The sequence below is a fragment of the Glycine soja genome, chromosome 6, assembly GCF_004193775.1.
Source record: "Glycine soja cultivar W05 chromosome 6, ASM419377v2, whole genome shotgun sequence".
Classification (NCBI taxonomy): domain Eukaryota; kingdom Viridiplantae; phylum Streptophyta; class Magnoliopsida; order Fabales; family Fabaceae; genus Glycine; species Glycine soja.
In genome coordinates, this window is record NC_041007.1 from 48,579,088 (window position 1) to 48,600,754 (window position 21,667).

The 21,667-nt window shown below is 36.4% G+C and overlaps 2 protein-coding genes across 2 annotated transcripts; one reads left to right on the forward strand and one right to left on the reverse strand.

Moving 5' to 3' along the window:
- Nucleotides 1-4,576: 4,576 nt before the first annotated feature.
- Nucleotides 4,577-10,956, reverse strand: LOC114417486 (MICOS complex subunit Mic10-like). Its single transcript, XM_028382736.1, has 3 exons — nucleotides 10,720-10,956; nucleotides 7,514-7,653; nucleotides 4,577-4,888 (listed from the first exon to the last, which is right to left on the reverse strand). Exons 1-3 carry the CDS (start codon nucleotides 10,850-10,852, stop codon nucleotides 4,877-4,879), a joined length of 285 nt encoding a protein of 94 aa, XP_028238537.1. The 5' UTR covers nucleotides 10,853-10,956; the 3' UTR covers nucleotides 4,577-4,876.
- Nucleotides 10,957-14,730: 3,774 nt separating this feature from the next.
- Nucleotides 14,731-20,961, forward strand: LOC114417487 (methylenetetrahydrofolate reductase 2-like). The gene is made up of 12 exons (XM_028382737.1): nucleotides 14,731-14,952; nucleotides 15,175-15,594; nucleotides 16,038-16,098; nucleotides 16,208-16,290; nucleotides 16,586-16,759; nucleotides 17,530-17,703; nucleotides 17,798-17,898; nucleotides 17,994-18,105; nucleotides 18,237-18,317; nucleotides 18,404-18,581; nucleotides 20,044-20,378; nucleotides 20,519-20,961. Exons 2-12 carry the CDS (start codon nucleotides 15,190-15,192, stop codon nucleotides 20,600-20,602), a joined length of 1,788 nt encoding a protein of 595 aa, XP_028238538.1. The 5' UTR covers nucleotides 14,731-14,952; nucleotides 15,175-15,189; the 3' UTR covers nucleotides 20,603-20,961.
- Nucleotides 20,962-21,667: the final 706 nt, after the last annotated feature.

The following is a 21,667-nucleotide window of genomic DNA, read 5'->3' on the forward strand; positions in this document are numbered from 1 at the left end:
ATATCATGAGGTAGATCTCTTGTCTATGGGACAACCAGCCCAATCTGCATCACAATATCTAGAAACTTGAGTGTTACCCTTATCTTCATACAACAATCCTTGTCCTGAAGCCTTCTTTACATATCTGAGAATACGCATGACAACATTCCAATGATCAACATGAGGATTTTGCATAAATTGGCTAACAACCCTAACAGCAAAAGAAATATCAGGTCTTGTAATGGTGAGATAAATGAGTTTTCCCACAAGTCTCCTGTATCTCTCAGGATCAGGGTAAATTTCACTTTGATCTGCTATGAGCTTCAGATTTGGGTCCATAGGGCTATCAACATGCCTACAATTTTGCATGCATGTTTCCTCCAGTATATCAAGAGCATACTTTCTCTGTGAAATCATACCACCATCTCTTGATTGAGCCACCTCAATACCAAGAAAGTACTTCAAATATCCCAGGTCTTTGGTTTGAAAATGGCTGAATAAGTGCTCTTTTAGTTGAGAGATCTTAGTAGCATCATTTCCTGTAATCACTATATCATCAACATAGACCATTAGATAAACACACTTTCTAGGATATGTATGACAATAAAAAATAGAATGATCTGCTTCACTCCATTTCAACCCAAAAAGTTGCACAATATGACTAAATTTGTCAAACCAAGCTCGAGGAGATTGCTTCAACCCATAGAGAGATCGGTGTAGCTTGCACATTAGGCCATACTCCCCCTGATCAACAAATCCAGGAGGTTGCTCCATATAAATTTCCTACTCAAGATCACCATGAAGGAATGCATTTTTAATGTCAAGTTGATGGAGAGACCAATGACGCATGGTAGCCATAGCAAGAAACAGTTGAACAGTGGTGATTTTAGCTACAGGAGAGAAAGTATCACAATAATCAAGGCCATAGATCTGAGTGTATCCTTTAGCTACTAACCGAGCCTTAAGCCGATCAACCTCACCATTGGGCCCGACTTTAATAGTATAGACCCATCTACAGCCAATAGTTTTCTTAGCAGGAGGAAGAGGGATAAGTTCCGAAGTACCATTATTTTCAAGAGCCTGCATTTCATCAATCATGGTCTGTCGCCATCCAGGATGATCAAGAGCCTCATGAATATTGTTAGAAACAGTAAGAGAAGACAATGAGAAAACAAAAAAAAGTATGAAGGAGACAATCGATGATAACTCAAGAAATTATAAATAGGATGAGGATTGCGAGTAGATCGAGTACCTTTCCTGAGGACAATGGGCCAGTCTGAATCAGAGTTATGAGAAGAAGTGGAGGAAGAAGGATCCATGGTTTAAGGATCTGTTGGAGGAGGATCAGAATCACGAGAAGAAGACTCAAGCACTGTAGAACTAACTTGTCGTGTCCTGCGTTGATATGTAATGAAAGGTGGAGGAGCAACTTCAGCTAAACTTGGTGGATGAGATGGGACTCCACTAACACTTTGGTTGGGATTACTCGTAGGACCAGGAGATGGGACTGGAAGAACTTGTTGAAGGGAAGAAGAATAGTCTATGGAGGACGAGAAGAAAGGTGTGTCCTAAAAAAAGATAACATTAGCAGACATATAGTACCATCTTGTAGTTGGAGAGTAACACATGTAATCCTTTTAAAGACGAGAATATCCCAAAAAGGCACATTTAATGGCCTTAGCAGAGAGTTTATCTAAACCAGGAGAGAGATCATGGACAAAACAAGTACAACCAAACACCCTAGGACAGACATGAAACAATGGATCATGAGGAAAAATAATTGAGTGAGGAATCTGATTTTCAAGAGAAGAAGAAGACATCCTATTTATTAAAAAACAAGCAATGAGAACTGCATCTCCCCAATGGTGTGTAGGAACATTTGAGTTAAACATTAGGGAGTATGCAGTTTCAAGGAGATGACGATTCTTCCTCTCTGCTATGCCATTTTGTGGTGTATGAGGATATATGGATTGATGTAAAATACCTTTTGAGGATAAAAAGAAGGATAAATCATGAGAAAAATACTCTTTAGCATTATCACTTCTGAAAATCTTAATAGTTTTTCCAAATTGGTTCTTAATCTCATTAAAGAAAGACATAAATATAGGCAAAAGTTCATATCTGTCTTTCATTAAATAAACCCAAGTATATATGGAGAATTCATCAATAAAGGTTACAAAATATCTAAAACCAAAAGATGTGATACGACTTGGTCCCCAAATATCAGAATGAATGATAGAGAAAGTCGAGTTACATCTTTTTTCAGTTTGAGGAAATGATGACCTAACATGTTTCCCTAATTGACAAGATTCACATTCTAAGACTTGAAGATTCTTAAGACTAGGAACCATCATTTTCAATTTTGGTAGACTTGGGTGACCCAGACGATCATGCAAAAGCTTGGGCTTTGAAGTTGCAAAACAGGACACAGGAAGGTTGGATTCTAAGTAATAAAGTCCTCATGATTCACGTTCTTCTCCAATCAGACGACCCGTACCATGTTCCTGAATAACAAAAGAATTAGCATCAAAGGTTACTGAGCAATTTAATGAACGAGTCAACTGACTTAATAAGATTAAGTTGTAGGGACAATGAGGAATAAATAATACATAGTTCAACTTTAATGAAGGAGCAAAGAAACTTGACCAATTCCTTGAGATGCAACTTTGGACCCATTGACTACAGTAACAAAGTGAGGAGTTTTTGGAAAAGAAATAGATGAAAAAGATGATTTGTTACTAGAGATATGATCAAAGGCACCTGAGTCAAGTATCCAAGGACTAGGACCTTCCATAGATTGAGAGATACATGTTGTTGAAACACATGGTACCGAGGAGGATTGAGCTTGGTTCCTGGATTTTTCAGATTTAAGCTTCAAATATTCTTGGTACTCCTCATCAGAAAACTTAGACTCTAATTTAGATACATGTGCTACCTTGTCAGGAAAGCCATGTAAGGAGTAACAATTTTCTTGAGTATGACCCATCCTCTTGCAATAAGTGCATTGAGGACGTCCACTTCTTCCACCGCGGCCTCCTCTGTTGTTAGGACTTCCTCCTCTTCCACGAAGTGCAACCATGGTTGATGTTTCCACGACTTCAGCTAAGTTTTCATCTTTCAACACATGGGGCACATGAAGAAGTCTAGTAACTAGAGAGTTCATTGACGGAACTTGATCACCAACAAGGACTTGATCACACACATGATCAAAATCTAAATGTAGGCTTTTCAAAATAAGAACAATGTAAAACTTGTCCAGCTTCCTATTTACTTCCTTCAAAGAATCAGCCACAAGAAACCTTTTTAACTCTTCCACTATCGCTCGAGCTTTACCTATATGTGCAATCATATCATGGCTGGTCTGTTTGAGTGCAACAACTTTTTGGGTTGCATCAAAAAAGACTTTGAATATCATTGGCATATATCTCTTGGGCCTTCTTCCAAAGAGAGCAACATGTTTTGAATGATCTAAGGATTTTCAAAACATCCGACTCAACAGATTGCCACAGCACAGCACATAGTTGAAAGTCAAGTTTTTCCCACTCAGATTTCTTGTCATTTGGGACAACACTAACTCCTTTTTCCAAGTGGTCATGATATCCTTAGCCAAGAAACCACAACTCCACTAAGGCAGACCAAGACAAGTAGTTCTTCTAGTTGAGTTTTGCAATAGTGATGGTGGGGGTTCCAGAGGAGGAGAACATAGGACCGGCAAAGGCCATTTATGATAAAAAAGACAAAGCCCTAACGTAGAAGGAAAAGGGAACACAAGGGCTGGAACGATCAAGCTGTCAATACCGAAAAACAGAGACTGAAATGTTCCTAGAAGAAGACGACGAAGCTGTTGGAACTGGTCCGGTGAGCTTCCGGTGATCGAAGGGCGACGCGTGGACGTCACGCACTAGAATTGGCACAAATTGGTGGCGACGGGTGGAGGCACGTGGCTGAGATTCTGGCCACACGACTTCCAGGGATGAGCCGTGCTCTTTAAGGCGCACACAACCTTGGGTTCGCCGAAAAATAAGGTGGCCGGAGACGACAGTGGCGGACGACGGATAGTGACGAACGACGACAAACAATGACTAAAGACAATCAGAACGATTACCTGCTTGGATACCAACTTGTGATTTGAATTTTGTGTGTATTCTCACACATTCAATCTACTTTTCATTACTTACTATTATATATATATATATATATAGGGTACAAAGAGAGGGAGACAATTGTTTACACTTACACAATACAGTTGTCTCCACAATACAGCTTTCTACATATAACTACAATACACAATACTTTAACATTATTTTTATCTGATTAGTGATATTAACATTAGATAGATGAAACAATCATTCTAAATGAATTTACAAAGATAAAAGACCAAAATAAATTTCTTAAAAAGTAAAAAAGCAACATAAAAAATAAGATAAAATTATTATAAAAGTCATCAAACTCTTATATGACAAATTGTGATTAGAGGATAACATTCGATGCATTATAATCTGTCATTAAATTTATTAATATTTTACATTAATTATCAATATATCTTGTTGAATAATTTGATTTAACCAATTAAACTGATTGAATCATTGCCTGGAAATTCAGTTAAATCACCAATCCGATTTCAGAATATACTTAAAAGTTAGATTGGATTCAAAGTAGAGCAAATGGAAAATCACATCTGAAGAAAGCTTCCTTTTTAATCCTTCTCCACATAAACATTACTTAAGATTACAGGAAATCAAAAGCGTAAAAGCTTAGGAATAAAATATACGTCCCGTTCATTTATGAAATCATGGTAGTGCAACATTTTGAAGAGCAATAATGCTGTAAGGAACATCAACAATCACAAGAAAATTCTGATTCACCACCGTCCAGGAACCAGGATCCCTTATGGCTTCTAATCAGAGTCCTGCACATTCAGGAAACAAAAGCAAGAAATACGTTAATTATGTTCCAATCCAGTTCTTTAAATACATATGTTGCCACCATGAGCAAAACTAACAAACTGGTGCCCAACCTCTTGGCTGGGGAATCTCCGATTACATGCAAGAACACATTCAATTATTTTATTTCACTGGCCGTATGTCAATGCAATTTATGTTCCTATTAATTCCCATCACAAAAGATAATTGCTTTCCTCTTAATGAAAGTTGCAGGTACACCTTCCAATAAAGAGAAATTCCTACATACCCTGAAAATACTATACTTATCAATCAAATAATCCAATAAAAAACAAACACATATAGGAAAGCTAATAATAACAGAAACTAGGAAAGGTAATAATAAGGAAAATCTGATTACAATCAACACTAATATTTTAGCGAGACACAGCAAACTAAAACTTTATCATATGATAGATGATACAAGATTATAAGAAAATTTCAAATATCCAAGTTATAAAGGCTAGTGAGCCAATTTAGACTACTTCACTTCCACATGTAAACCACACAAACAACCTGTCTCTTTGATCACAAAAACTCTGCCGACAAACTTCCTCTCATCTTAAATTTATTTTCTCATTTTTACCTTACCAATTTCATATTCATAGTTATCAATCCTGATAGCAACCCATAGCATTTAACCAAGTAAATGCTATAAAGAGGTAGTGGATAACAAGATTACGGCTATTTCAAATATTATAATACAGACTAAATATTATAGTACATCCATATAAATGCTCAAAAGTTACCCAAAATTAAAGAAATTCATCATAAATATTGTCCTAGTCTACACAAACAACCACCAACAATCTAGGAGCAATAAGAACATGGGAATGGAATGAAGTAAAAAAATGAAAGATGGAAAAGTCCGTAAAAGAAAAAACAAAACATATTAGATAAAAAATTTAAGAAATGTGAATTTTTGTTAAGTATGAAAGAAGAAGAACAAACATAATATTGTTTTGAGGAGTGCTAGGAATACACTCTTTCTTATAAACTCTTCTATTGGTAAAAATTTGTTGAAAATATACAAAATCAGAAGAGATGTTCATTAAATAAGATGTGAGACCCACAAAGTTTTTGTGATTTCTAATAAATTTCAACCAATGAGAGTTTGTTCAAGAGAGTGTTAGAAGTGCTCCCAGCATTACCTCTTCTTTTTTTGTTAAACAGAACTAAAAAGTTAGAAGTAGAAAAACGAAAAGAACACAGAAATAAGTAAATAAAGGGTCTTGCTAACAAGTGCCTGGGCAGGGCAATGTTAGGGAATAAAAGGGAAGTGGGAGTGCATTTTAAAAAATAATAGGAGAGCTAATTTTTCTGCATCCCAATAAAAGACTTTCCCTTTTTACTTCCTTAACCAGTGCCCTAAGGCCACACTAATTAGCATTTGTCATAAAATAAAAAGAACATACATTTGTGAGCTGTTACGTGTAAACAAAGACTAAGCTCGGATGGGTGAGTGGAAACCAAATGAAAAACAGAGAGTCAGAGACCTATAAGCAATGTGTCAATGGCTAGGTACACGGGTGGGCCAGAAAACAGATGTCGACTAGTAGTGGAGGTCACTGGGTCAGATAGACTTCAAAACAGAAGTAACATTCTTCCTGAATGATTGGAGGAAAGTTTCAAATCCAATGATGTTTCTAAAGCAAAAGACTCACTAGAAACCCTGAGACTATCAACAACAAAAAAAGAACTCAAAAGTCAAGGGTAAATGTGGGTTTTCAACCCTTGTTTGCAACAGTACTTGCAAGTTGCAACAGCCACATTTTTTCTGCTTTAGTGGCCATGATTTTGAGTGTGATAGTCACGACCTTAACCAAGATGCAAATCATAATTTGCATTCAATATAGCATTTTTGGGCTGCTCTGCGCCATTATTTTAGATTGACTACTATGATGCAAATGAGAACCTATAGCTATCACCTGCTGCAACACAACTCAATGCAATGGCACTATATCACTGCCATTGTCCATGATTTATAACTTGTTCCATTTCCAGTAAGTATATGTCAAATCTTAACACTAAAACTAACTCTGCCTACTAATAACTTTTGACACATGACATATGCTTTGGACAATCATGCCAAATTATATGATAAGAACCTTGGGAGAACCACATCATAAGCTAACCATTGAAGTTGGAGAGCCCAAATTGCCACAATCCCATACTTCCAGTGTGGGACTAAAGTCCCATACCTTGCAATTGGATCTGGCATTATACTCCCTCCGTCCCTAAATATAAGACATTGTTTTGAAATTTCCTTGTCCCTTTTCATAAGACTCTTTTCTAATTGTCCCTTGCATTAATTATTTTAGTCCAACAATAATAAATGCTATGAATTGTCTCTTTCTCTCATGAGGATTGGAGAATTGAAGAATTTAGTTTTAAAATTAAAACTCAACTATTATTATTCTCTCTCCATACATTAATTACTTAAAGGTAGTTTTAGAAAAATGTTACAATTTAAATCAAATTTAATGTTAATGACTAAATTAACCAACTTTCTTAATATGTGTGAATTAGTTAACAATATTTATAATTAGGGATGGAGGGAATATATAAACAAGAAAATAAAAGACAAATCCTACCTGAGTAGCAGTTTCGGAGACCTTAGGTAAGGGTAAATTTGTTGGAGGTCCATCGAACAGACGAGAACATTCTGCATATGCAGATCCAATTCCAACTCCAGCACCAAAAGCAATAGATGCCCATCGAGTCACAGGACTCCCTAGTACAACAATCAGAATTGGAGAAAATCAATAATATTAACAATTTGGGGAGGTATCAACCACAAAGATTCAAGTCCTCAATCAATGCAATGCAAAAATAGCCCATTAAATTCAGGGGTGCGGGAGTGCATAAAGGCATATAATACTACAAGATGATTGTATTGTATAATAAAAGATATAATAAACACCAATCTAAACCACCAACATGTATAAATAACTCAACCTTGCTTTTTGCAATATAAACAGAATCAGTAGCTTAAATTGATTATAAATACCAAATTTTCTAATTAAGATGAGACTACTAATGACAAGACTAATCACGACACTCACCCAACAAATTGGCTTATATGTCATACCTAGAAAATTGAACAGTAATCCTTGGCTTAAATGCCTTCATGGGGTAATTCAAGTGGCTGCATACTAACCATATATTATTTTTTCAAACTGGCATTGGCCTTCAATGCAACCATAAGAGGCTTAGAGGCAGTACTATGCAACAGCATAAGTCCCATTTAGCAAGACAAATAAGACTTTCACAATTTATTTTCTCAATGCACATAAAGATATAATAAAGAAAAAAATGCACAAGATTGCAGTAATTTAGTTAAACAGTTTTCATCCAAATCTGCATGTGCAAAAACATGGTAAAGCATTAAAGTTATCAAATAATATTATCATCATACTAAAATTTTAAAAAGAGGCTTAAATATGTTTTACATTCCTACAAATATAGTGTCTTTTGTTTTTTAACCCCTGCAAAACAAAATGGATTTTGCCATGACAGCAGACTAAAAACAGAAACCACTATATTTTGCAGGGATGCAATGGCATGGACTAAAACGAAAACCACTATATTATTTTTGGGACAGAGAACAAAAATTGCTATATTTTGCAAGAACATAGAAACAAAATTGCTATATTTGCAGGGACATGAAATGTGCTGCTACGGCAAGTTCATGGAAGGAACCAAAACAAGTGACAATGGACATTACAAGGATAAAAAACCAAGAAAAAGAACATTGAAAGGACTAAAAAAATCACTACATTTGTAGGGACCTTGAACATATTTAAGCCAAAAAACAATGCTATTTTGTAGAAGCTCCATTAATATGCTAGTTGATAGAGTATGATAGACTACGTAAACAAAACATTGATGTTGAGTGGTTTTCACCTCAATGTTTGCAACTAATCAAGTAAAGTGTCATTTTAATAAAAAAAAGTACAGGTTTACGGTTAGGGGTTGGAACAATTGAAAGATGTCAAACAATAATACCAGTGAATATTTTCTTGATAGGATGTAATGTTTACAATACCCTAATGTAATACTCCTATTTCTACTAATAATTAGATCAATACTAGTACCACTAGTACAATATCAGGTCAACTAAGAAAGAGACCAAGTAATCAAATAAAATAAAATAAGGAAACAGAATCAAGATATATAAGGAGCTATTTGGTTGGAAAAAACGTTTTCTGTTTTCAAAAGTTTGTACAGGAAATGGTGGAAACAACTTTTTTCTGTTTTCTATTTCTATTTCCCATTTTCACTTTTTCCTATACAAACTATTGAAAAAAGGAAACCAAGTAAAAACAGAAAGCATTTCTCAAACCAAACAAAGACCAAAAAAATCAGTAAACAACTCTAAAATTGCCAGCTCAATTAGGTGTCTAACTGATTTCACAACATACTCAAAATATATTCGAAGATAATCTAAAGATAAAATAAATATATTCTAACACTCACCCACAAGCCAAGGCCTAAGACAAATAAGTGAAATAACACACAATCCATCTTAACCAAAGGCTATCACCCAAAAGAGAAGAGAAACAGCCAGCATAAAGAAGAAAATAAGAGCAAAGCCAGACAATCCAATGCCCAAGAACAAAAGGAAATCCAAGAATGACTCTGGCTTTCAAACTTGCAACACTGTTCACCCTTGATTGCTCCTTTCTGGAGGATTGAAACCACAAGAGTGTGTTTGGATGAGTGTTGACACTTGACAAAATTGATTTTGGTTAGAATTGATTTTGAAGTAATGTGATTCAGTGATTCATGTTTGGATGATTTTGGTTAGAATTGATTTTCAAGTAAAATTCAGTATAATTTTTTTTATCCAATGCTGAAACTACTTAAAGTTACTTAAGCTCATAATCAATTTTGGACACAGAATCAATTTTGAACTCTTTTCCAACATGGAACCAAACATGTGAAAAACTATCTAAAATCAATTGTGAACTCAAAATCAATTCTATAAAGTGAAATCAAACATGCACTTAGACAACTGCTGCTCACAGATCTGTAAGACCCTTGGCTGCCAGAAACACGGTCTGCAGCAAAAGCCTCCAAAATCATCACAATTTTAGACGATACTGGAATGATCTCTGCCCAATGTAGAATTTACTGATGTTCACACAAAAATTAAACTCGGTTACGAACCAGAACAGAACACACCAAAGCATCAATGATCTTGCCAGAATCTCCTCTGGTCAAGCCAGAGGTCATTGCCCTAGGACATTATGATAGGTGTTTTGAATATTTATTTTTGTATTAGGCAAACTCTTATGATTTTACAAGTGGAGTCTGAGCATATTTATGTTTTGTAAAAGTTTGTTCCTTGAGCACTTGAATAGAGTACATGAAGAAAATAGAAGAAGATGATGAGAAAACATCTTTTTTTTCCTGTTTTCTGGTTTTCAAAACACTTGTTTTGGAAAAAAATGAGAAATTGATTACTGAATAATGTGAGGAAGGAATCAAATAGACTTTCAGGCATCATGTGGCACAGATTTCAAACTTGTGCTGTGAATGCACTAGAAAGCAAACACACACAGAATCTCTTTGGAAATCTATTAGGATGATAATGGATAGAATTGGGAGGAATTTGGGAGACTCATTCTCATCTAGGGTTAATAAAATAGGCAAGACCAAGTACTATCTAATAAGAATATCTGTTGTCGGAAACAAGAAAAGGATGTAGGATTTTCTTCAGCACATCCTCAAACATAGAGCAACAATATTAGAGAGAGAAAGAAAGAAAGAAAGAAAGAAAGAAAGTAGTACTGACTGAAAAATAGGAGACCGCCAAATGCACCGGCGGTTGCGGAGTAGACGAAGCGACGGACGGTGAGATCAATGCAGGCGTCCCATTTGGCATCGATGTCAAATTGTTGCGGAATCATTTCCTTCTTCTCAGCCATTGAACTTTGAACCACCTCTTCTGCGTAGTATACTTTTCCCTTTTTCTTTTAATTTGTTTTTTACCTTTTGATTTGATTCTGGGTTTTCTTCTTCCCCCAGCTCCAGCTTGTTCTGAGAATATATGTGCTTTCGGGTTCCGGTGGATTGCGTTTCTTTTCTAATTGGGCTTTTTCGGTGAAAAGGCCTAGTCCTAAATCCTTCAAGGAACCACTATTCACAGCTCCATTTCTGCTATTCTCACCCCATAACTTTTTGGAACTTTTCTTATTCTAAAAGTACCCCCCTTTTCACAAAAATATGATTCCTTTGCATAGTACCACTTAACACTCTACAAATAATTCCATTCCCATACCACTTCCAACATTTTGTCTTATGGACGCATCAAAATTGACTTATATGAAACCAGCCTAAGGAGGATTCGAGCTAACATGCAAATGCATCATATGTTGAGAGAGCATGTCCTTAGTTTTCCTGCTTGATTGAAGAGAAAGGGTAGTGGCAAGTCAAGGTCGTTTATATGGCTAGGCAGTTAAGGCCAATGACTTGGGCCTTTGATGTTTTTTTTTAACTATTTACTATACATATATGATATAGTAAACTAATGGGAATTAACTTTATGTTTTGACATTACAAAAATAATAAGGTCTAATTTCACATACATTTATGTTTTTTCTCTCCTTGTGAGAAGCTTCCTCTCTCCATGAGAGCTTTCCTGTACCTGTGAGAATTTGATCATTTCCTTTCTTTTTTGAGTGAACTTGTAACCTCCATATCTCTTACCATTCCCCTCCTTCTTCCTACCTAACTATGAAAACACCAAACTTAGAGAACCTAACCATTGGAGATGACCCTAGACTTGAGATTAACATTGATACTAAAGATGAAGAACAAATAGACTCCTCCCTATGCTTAGTTGGTTGTTTTATGCAAGAAAAAAAATTATGCAGCCACATAATGAAGAATCGTATATCCCTAGTTTGGAAACCCTTCCAAGGAGTGACCATCACCAATCTAGCAACAGGGAGATTCTTGTTCTAGTTCTATCATGATGATGATTGTCAGAGGGTGCTTAAAGGTGGCCTATGGACTTTTGATAGAAACATTTTGATTTTGGGATAAAAAAAGGTGAAGACCCTACCAACATCCCGCTATTTTATGTGCCATTTTATATCCAAATTCATAAAATCATAGCAGGTTTTATGCCCCAACAAGTTGGTGAGAGCCTGGTAATTTCATTAGCCAATATGTGGAGTATGATGAGAAGAACTCCTCCATTTTTTGTTGTCCTTCATGCGTATAGGAGTGCTTCTGGATATCCATACTCTTCTCCTAAAAATGAAGAAGATTAAGAATGTTTTCAAGTATGAACAACTTGGCTTTTTTTGTGGACTCTTAGGCCACACTAAGGACCATTTTCACAAACTACAGTTCTTATCCTTAATGGTGGTAAACGTTGTTGGGGTCCTAAGTTGAAGGTTGAAGCTCACTTAAATGGTGGGCTTGGCTCTTCTCCCTATTTACGCAATTGCAGAGCTTCATCCTAATGGCAAACTCCGACATAGGGGGGACAATCTAGTGGTGACATTAATTGCCCAAACAAAACATTAAATGGAAATCATAAGGCAAACAAGGAAAGTTATGACTTCATGACATTTATTTTCAAGAATTCGAAATTCCAATCTCCTACAATTAATCAATCAGTTACATCTCCTATTAATGCCAATAAAAGTAGGAATCAAGAGGGGGACAATAGGCTCATAATTGGTGATATAAAAAGAAGGTTGGCGTAAACTAATGCAATCGACAAGTACTTGAACGTGAATTCACAATTCATTGATGAGCCAATCAATATGGATTTTAACGTGAATGTAAATGTTATTAATGAGCCAATGCAAGAATCCAACGACAATGAACCATACCCTGCTCATTTTTTAATGGTAGACCCTGACAGTCGGGCTCTCTAGGGATAATGAGCATCATTGGTTGGAACTGTCAGGGTTCTGGAAACCCAAGCGCAATTCCAATTCGCTGGGACCTTGTCCGGTCATATCATGTTGACATCATTTTCTTGTGTGAAACCCTGGTTCATACAGACGTATTGAAGAAATAAAAACTTTACTTGGTTTTGATTCATGTTTTGCAGTGGACGCTAATGGCAGGAGTGGAGGTTTAGCTCTGCTATGGAGGAAACCATTCAACTGTCATCTTCTCAACTTCTCCCACAATTTCATAAATGTCCAAATTCCATCTTGACAATCAACCTTTCTAGAGAATAGTTGGTTTCTATGGTTTTCCTAGTAGAAACCAAAGAAGGGACTCTTGGAACCTCCTGCAAACTTTGGCTCATGACTCTTCTCTCCCTTGGTGCATTCTCGGAGACTTAATGACCTATTGTTCAATGACAAAAAGATTGGTCTTGTAGATTATCCAAACTGACTTCTCAATGGATTCAGGGAGGCTCGCTTTGATTGTAGCCTTCATAACATTCCCATGGAAGGACATTAATATCATGGGCAAAGAGATGCGACAAGCGTGATGCAATTGAAGAAAAACAAGACCATGGTTTGGCTACTATGGATTGGTTCGACCTCTTTCCCAACTTCAAACTAATCAATGGTGTGTCCTCTAAATCTAATCACTGTCTTATCATCATCACACTTGATGCCTTGGAGAGGAACTAAGTGACGTTGCCAAAACTAGTTGGGACAAATCTCTTCAAGGAGACTTCTTATCCAAAATCAATTTTTGCTATGCTGAAATGAACACGTGGGAAGACACATAAAAAGGAATTACTTTGATCAAATTGAAGCCTGTCGCAAGAAACTTGACCAGTTGTACCAGTTTATCAATCCCGAGGATGCCATCCATTACCAACACACCAATACCATACTCAAACAGTTGATTGCCCAAGAGGACTCCTATTGGAAACAAAGGGCCAAAATTCTCTGGTTGAAGGTTGGTGACACAAATTCAAAATTCTTTCATGCCTTTACCAATGTGAGAAAGAAATAAAATTTCATTTCCTCCTTGAACCTAGAAGATGGTACCACTACTTCTGACCAAAAGGATATATCTAAGAACAATTGTAATGATTTTCTTCGTGTTATCAATAAAATTCCCACATGTGTTTCCAATTATGACAATGACTATTTGATAACTCCTTTTAGTATGAAAGAATTCAAACGTGTTCTTTTTGAAAGACTTTAGACCTATGCCCTTCTACACTATCATCTACAAAATTATTTCCAAAGTCCTTACCAATAGACTTAAACCCATCCTTCCCAAATGCATCTCCCAAGAACAATCAGTTTTTGTAGAAAATCAAACTATCTTAGATAATGTCCTTTTAGCCTTAGAAGTCATCCACCATATGAGATATAAGAATAAAAGTAAGTAGCGAGAGATTGCACTAAAAAATTGATATATGGAAACCATGTTGAGTGAATTTATCTTGTAAGTATCCAGAGGAAAATGGACTTCGTGAAAAAATGGATTTCTTGGGTACATATGTGTCTTTAATTATTTTTTTAAGGCCTTAATTTTATGGGTTATGATACTCAGATCTTATTTTATCACTCCAGATTCACATATACTAAAATAGCCAATCCTAAGTTTAATATTTTTTTTCTTGTTGAAAGACCCATTTTTTTTTAATTAAAACGATGAAAAAGAATATCTCCAACTTTTTGTGAACTGATGTGGAAAAAAAGTAGCGGTGTCACTCTTCTCACCCATAAATTCCATTCTATCACGTGAAGAAAAAATGAACAAGGAACCACCGGTAGCCAGTTGCCACCAACCATCCTCACTCCTTCACAGATCTACATGTGTCGTTTCCTCTATAAATAACCACATTACCTACCGCTCCCCACATTCCGCGCTTCGTGTATCTCTCACCCATAAATTCATTCTAATGCGAAGAAAAAATTGAAAAAGTGACAAGGGACCACCGGTAGCCAGTTGCCACCAACCATCCTCACTCAGATCTCAGATCTACCTGTGTCGTTTCCTCTATAAATAAACAAATAACCACATTACCGCTCCTCACATTCCGCGCTTTGTGTATCTCTGTCTACCTTACCTTACCTCACCTCACAAGGTACGACTATTGCTCTTATTTCTTTCAAGTTTTCGTTTCCCCTTCCGTTCTTAATGTTAGGGTTCACAATTCTCATCCAGAACTTATAACTCTTTTCCTAATTCGGCTATTGAATGTCAACGGATACATACACAATTGTTGTTGTTGTATGAATAAGTTTGTTTTAGGATTGAGTGTTGGATCTAGCTGATCTACTTACTGCTTTGGTTGGCTTGGCCTCAGGGACAAAGATAAAAAATGAAGATCATTGAGAAAATTCACGCAGCCTCGGCTGATCCAAACAGGGTGGTGTTCTCATTTGAGTTCTTCCCGCCCAAGACTGAGGATGGGGTGGACAATCTGTTTGAGAGGATGGACCGCATGGTGGTGCACAACCCCTCATTTTGCGACATCACTTGGGGTGCTGGAGGGACAACGGCTGATCTTACATTGGAAATTGCCAACAAGATGCAGAACATTGTCTGTGTGGAGACCATGATGCACCTCACCTGCACCAACATGCCTGTTGAGAAGATTGACCATGCTCTCCACACCATCAAGTCCAATGGCCTCCAAAATGTGCTTGCACTTCGAGGTGATCCACCGCATGGTCAGGACAAATTCGTCCAGGTCGAAGGCGGCTTTGCCTGTGCACGCGACTTGGTACCTATTCCTTTCTCTTCCAATTTTCCTCATACTTATATCATCAATTCATTCTATTTTTGCCTAGGTTTGCTGGGATCTGTGTAGTACCATATCACCCTCACTCATGCTCTATTTTGCCAATTCACCTCTGAGCAAGTCTATAATTTCTGGACTCCATTTATTTTGTGGAGATTGAGCCAGAGGAATTTGCTGAATATATTTTTGGTTTAATTACTCATTCGGTCACACATGCACTCTTAATTCCATTTTGTTACATTTTTTTGAACCAAACTTTCAAACAAGTAGACAACATTTTCCACTAAGTTATGGAACATTGTACTGAATTCTTAGTGATGATAAAACTTTAGTTTTGGTTTCATAAAACTTGATACTAGATCCTGTTAGTTGGGCCACTTGTCTGGTCTTGAGTCCTGATTTTAGGGATGCTTGTGTTTTTGTAGGTGCAACATATCAGAGCTAAATATGGTGACTACTTTGGCATTACAGTCGCTGGTTATCCAGGTTTCTTGCTTTTGTTATCCTTATTTTTAACTTCATTATCACTTTCTGTCAAGTGCTTTCTGCTCCTTTTTCCACCATCATTTTCTCTTATAATGGTCTTTCTCTTCAGAGGCACATCCGGATGTTATAGAAAGTGATGGGTTGGCTACATCAGAGGGTTATCAAAATGATCTTGCTTACTTGAAGAGCAAGGTCTTGTCATCGAATTAGAATCCATCCATTTTATGTTTTTTTTAATCATTTCTAGAACATAATTTGAGGGGAGGATTCTTTTAATCTGTGACTTGCATGCTTAAACAAGAAGGAAAAAGTATTAATGAGAAATGCTGCATTTTTTTATAAACATGGCTATTCCTATTCTAAATGTAAATAAAAAGTAAACAAAGAGGAGTGGGCAGTGGAGAAGGATTACTTTGCAAGGAATTTTTTGTTTATCTTTCTGCCTGTTTTTCAGGCCTCCTTTTCTGATTTTCTGTTCTTTTTATAGGTTGATGCTGGAGCAGATCTGATTGTCACTCAGTTATTTTATGATACGGATATATTCCTCAAATTTGTGAACGACTGTCGCCAAATTGGAATAACGTGCCCTATTGTACCTGGAATTATGCCCATTAATAATTACAAGGGCTTTATCCGCATGACTGGGTTTTGCAAAACAAAGGTAAGAAAAAAATTGTGTAGACCTAGTATTAAATATTGTAAATGTTTAATGATCTCAAGGACCTTGGGGAAGGGGGGTTCTCAAAGGAAGCATAAAAGGTCACTTGAATGTTGAATATAGATGTCTCTTTATACATGTATACTGGAAGAAAAAATAATTGTGCCCTTTGGAACTTGAGAATAATAAAAATTAGACTTCAGCAAGTGTATAGAAATTACATTGGTAGGTAAAGAATTACTTGCAATTAGATAGATAGGTAACTACTAGAGTATTAACCCAACATGCATTGATGTCTGTTATGCATTCCAGTCATGCCTAAACTATCAATTATGAGGTTTAGGAAAATGCTGGAAGAGTGGAGGACCTGTTCTCTAATCCCTATTTATAAGAGCAAGGGAGACATACAAAATTGTGCTAATTATAGGGGAATAAAGCTGATGAGTCATATATGAAGTTATGGGGAAGGTTAATTTAGTGGAGATTAGGAAGAGAATCTCATTACTAAAAATCAAATTAGTTTTATGCTTGGGAGGTCAATCATGAAAGCAATATACTTGCTATGACATTTAATGAAACTGAATGTTAGGTGGTAAAAATCTTTCCAGAGAATAAAATTTGCGTAGCAGAGAGAAGAATGATGTGTGGATGAGTGAACATATTATATTTCTTAGTTATGTCATATGCGTTTACTTTTTAGTTTTTACTAATTTGTTATATATGTCAAGTGTCATCGGCTCTAATACAATGTTTTATTTTCAATGACAATCTAGATACCAGCTGACATTATGGCTGCTTTAGAGCCTATCAAGGACAACGAAGAAGCTGTCAAGGCTTATGGAATTCACCTGGGAACTGAAATGTGCAAAAAGATTTTAGCTCATGGAATTAATACATTGCATCTTTATACACTAAATATGGAGAAATCGGCATTAGCGATACTAATGGTTGTCTCCTATTGCATGTGATGTGTATATTTTTAATGTTATTTTTGAAAGACTTCACTTAATTGGAAGGTGATATTAATGTTATTTCTGGCAGAACCTTGGCCTAATTGAAGAGACCAAAGTTTCTAGGTCCTTACCTTGGAGACGCCCTGCAAATGTTTTCCGTGTTAAAGAAGATGTCCGTCCAATCTTTTGGTATGTTACTTTGCAATTGGTATGTCTTGTTCCAAAATATAAGAAGGAAGTATCTGTCTGAAGGATTTCTTACGTTCTTTATGCAACTATCATAGGGCAAATCGTCCAAAAAGCTACATATCAAGGACAATAGGATGGGATCAATACCCACACGGGCGTTGGGGTGATTCCTGTAATCCATCATATGGTGCATTATCTGATTATCAGGTGCACATGGTTACTTAGTGATTTTAATTTGTGTTATTGGTAAACAAGGCAGAAGAATGAAACACTACATTGAAGCTTTTAGAAATTGGCAAGTCTTGTAATTTGCTGGTGCTATAATTTCTTTCTTGCAGTTCATGCGGCCACGTGCACGGGACAAGAAGCTTGTTGAAGAATGGGCAGTTCCCTTGAAAAGCATTGAAGATATATATGAGGTGGAGTTACTGTACTTGGAACATTGCTAGAGTATTCTTACTAACAGTTCGACGTCATCTAATTTACGCCTTTTGTTGCATATCAGAGGTTTAGACTGTATTGTCTTGGAAAGTTGAGAAGCAATCCTTGGTCAGAACTAGATGGTCTTCAGCCAGAGACAAAGATAATAAATGAGCTGCTGGAAAAGATTAACACAAAGGGCTTCCTCACCATCAATAGCCAGCCAGCTGTCAATGGGGAAAAGTCAGATTCTCCTACTGTTGGTGGGTGTAAAAGAAGTTAATTTTTATCTATGCATGATATTTTCTGGATGTAGGTTTAGAGCATTGTAGTTTGTACTAGCTATAGATGGATGACTAACTTTCTGATACAAGTTAGATAGTTGAATATTTCTTTAGGTTTATTTTGGAATGAGGTAGAAGCAAGGGCTAGATAGTCATAGGCTCATAGCAGGATGGAACCACAGACAGCCACAGTTACTTGTGTCTTGAACAATGGTGGTCAAGTGTATGTATGACATGATATAGGAGGCTTTCCCCCTTCTGTCCTGGTACTGACGTATGCATATTGTTAAGATGTCCCACATTGGTTTGGAATATGATCAGAATACCCATTACAAAAAGACTCCGGTAATCGTCTGCTTTTTTAACTCTGTTAGGTTACCTGCAGTGCAGATGTCCAGTTCTGGGCTTGAGGTGTCTGTTAAGATGTCTAGCTTAGAATATGGCCAAAATGTTCCCTATAAGACTTGCACAATCCTCTTCCTTTGAGGTAGCCTTTAGGGTTGAGTTAGGCTTGGTCCATTTCTAATACCTATCTTAATAATGGTGAATATTTGTTCCCTTCCCAAAATCTAGGTTTTGATTATTTTTACTATTTCTATCATTTACTTACAACTCGTTTTAAAGAGGTTACTTACAGTTAGGTTGATTACCTTTTGACACGGTCTTCCAGTAGGGTATCTTTGGTTTGAAATATTTTCACCAATGAAAAGTAGGCATGTTAACCTTAGCACTGGCTGTCTGATTTGTGCCTTGTCTTTAATTACCTGAATATTGAAGCATGTGACTGGATTAAGTAAGGAATCCTATTGAAGCAAATCTAAATTCAAAGCATTGAAACCAGCCTTTTTAATTTTGTTATTTGTCTCTGTAGTTCCATTTTTTTTTTAATTTCCTACCAATTTCCTTTTTGATGTTTTTTGTTGGTTTGTGCATGCTCGTCTGCTGAATCTGATGTTGTTCTAATGGATAACATGTTAGTAAGGTGCCACAATTCCACATACAGCCACAAGTGGGCAATTTTAGTTCTGTTTTATTTCCAATTTCCTTTTTCTTGTTTTTTGTTGGTAAAAATTACATTATGTCAAATGTGATACATTTGAACCTATACAGATCACGGATCTGGTTGTCTTACAGATCAATTCAAATTGTTGATTGCCTAAACTACTTTTAAGCTGAATAGGAAAAATATTATTCTTAAGTTCTGGACTTCAGGTGGCCAGATGATGGGAAGGATTTTTTTTTAATTTACTTTTGGACTAGTATTGAGTGAGATGTGTGGCTGTACCACTTTATATTAACTATATTTTCTTGTAAAACAAATAATGAAGATTGAAAAGTACTCAAAAGGGTGCAATTTGTGACTGAGGGTATTCATATCTTGTCCATATTGGTTGGTGGATATGAGATACACTAAATCATTTTTGTTTGAAATTTGGCCTAGGCTGGGGTGGACCAGGCGGGTATGTTTACCAGAAGGCATATGTAGAGTTCTTCTGCTCTAAGGAAAAGCTGGATGCACTTGTTGATAAATGCAAGGATCGAACATCTTTAACTTATATGGCTGTGAATAAAGACGGGAGCTGGAAATCTAATGTGGGTCAAACTGATGTTAATGCTGTGACATGGGGTGTCTTCCCAGCTAAGGAGATAATTCAACCAACCATTGTTGATCCTGTCAGCTTCAATGTATGGAAGGATGAGGCATTTGAAATTTGGTCAAGAGGATGGGCAAGCTTGTACCCTGAGGGTGATGCATCCAGGAAATTGGTTGAAGAGGTTGGTTTCTAAATCTATGGTCCTGTAAAACCTTGCACACTGCCTTATAAAAGGAAATACCGTGTATTTGATGGCAATGCATTATTTTTGTTTTCAGCTAGATGCTAGAGTTTTGATAATTCTTTCTATTTGTGTCACAGGTTGGGGGCAGCTACTTCTTGGTGAGTTTGGTCGACAATGATTACATCAATGGTGATCTTTTCACCGTCTTTGCAGATTTCTGACATGAGCTTATTATTTATTAGTTCTTTAGTTATGTCACTTCTGTTCGTTGTCATGTTCCTTTCCTTTCTTTTGTTTTCTTCTCAGTAGGATGGTTCATATTACACGTGGTTCTAAGTTGAAGTACCAAATTATTTTTCTGGGCTTTGCCCCAAACATCTTTATTTTTTCATTCTTCTGAGTCGCATGAGTAACATGTACGTTGACTTAAGGACAAGTTACTCCTTCCTTTGAATTCGATGTTTCTTAACTGTGAAAGTAGAATATCGAAGTCTTGTGTGTTATATTTTGCTTTTATTTCTTTTCTCTGAGAACCTTGTCATCATTGGCATTTGAGAAAAAAAAATCATGTATATTACAATCTCTCTCTCTCTATATATATAACACAATAGTTGCAACCGTGTTTATCTGCACGCGTGTCACGCTTTGGTTAAATTGTTAAGTGCTGCAGACGACATAATTTGATATGAGAATACTCAATGATCTTGAAATATAAAAGATAACTAAAACCACAGATAAAAGAAATTATTTTTTTAAGTATCCTGATAAGGTGCTGAATATAGGCAAGGAAACTTCCTGTATTTGAGGCCACGAAGGGTAACTCCAGAAAACAAGAGAAGAAACAGAGCCTGGAATTTGGTAAAATTTTCAGTGCCTCTTACTGTCATATTCATTCATATATATAGCTATTACAGCATCAGACCTAAAACAGAAAGTTCTACCAGACCCTATCAATGCCTGACACCTGTACCACAAGCTGGTTCCACTAAAAACAGAAAGAACAATGCAATTCCACTATAACAAAATGCTTTATTTCACTAATACAAAAGGTAACAACCTAGTGAACATACTCCTCCTAGTCTGTGGGCTTTCTACTGATGCGTTTGGGTCTTTGGTGCTGATCACTAGGGACATGCTAGGTGCACCCAGCAACATTGCTGGTGCACCCAGCAATTAGGTGAATGGGCAAAATTGCCCTTGTATTAAAAAAATAATTCATTCTTTCGGAAGAAGGTTCTTCCGGTAGAACAATTTATTCTATCAGAAAAACCTTTTTCTAGAGAAGT

What these genes read in the sequence shown, in the direction of transcription:
- LOC114417486 (XM_028382736.1), bottom strand. Translation starts at nt 10,852, where the DNA reads ATGGCTGAGAAGAAGGAAATGATTCCGCAACAATTTGACATCGATGCC. An exon ending in TGGCGGTCTCCTATTTTTCA is followed by an intron (nt 7,654 to 10,719) that starts GTCAGTACTACT and finishes TTGTTGTACTAG; the next exon opens with GGAGTCCTGTGACTCGATGG.
- LOC114417487 (XM_028382737.1), top strand. Translation starts at nt 15,190, where the DNA reads ATGAAGATCATTGAGAAAATTCACGCAGCCTCGGCTGATCCAAACAGG. An exon ending in CGGCATTAGCGATACTAATG is followed by an intron (nt 17,704 to 17,797) that starts GTTGTCTCCTAT and finishes TATTTCTGGCAG; the next exon opens with AACCTTGGCCTAATTGAAGA. An exon ending in GTGCATTATCTGATTATCAG is followed by an intron (nt 18,106 to 18,236) that starts GTGCACATGGTT and finishes TCTTTCTTGCAG; the next exon opens with TTCATGCGGCCACGTGCACG.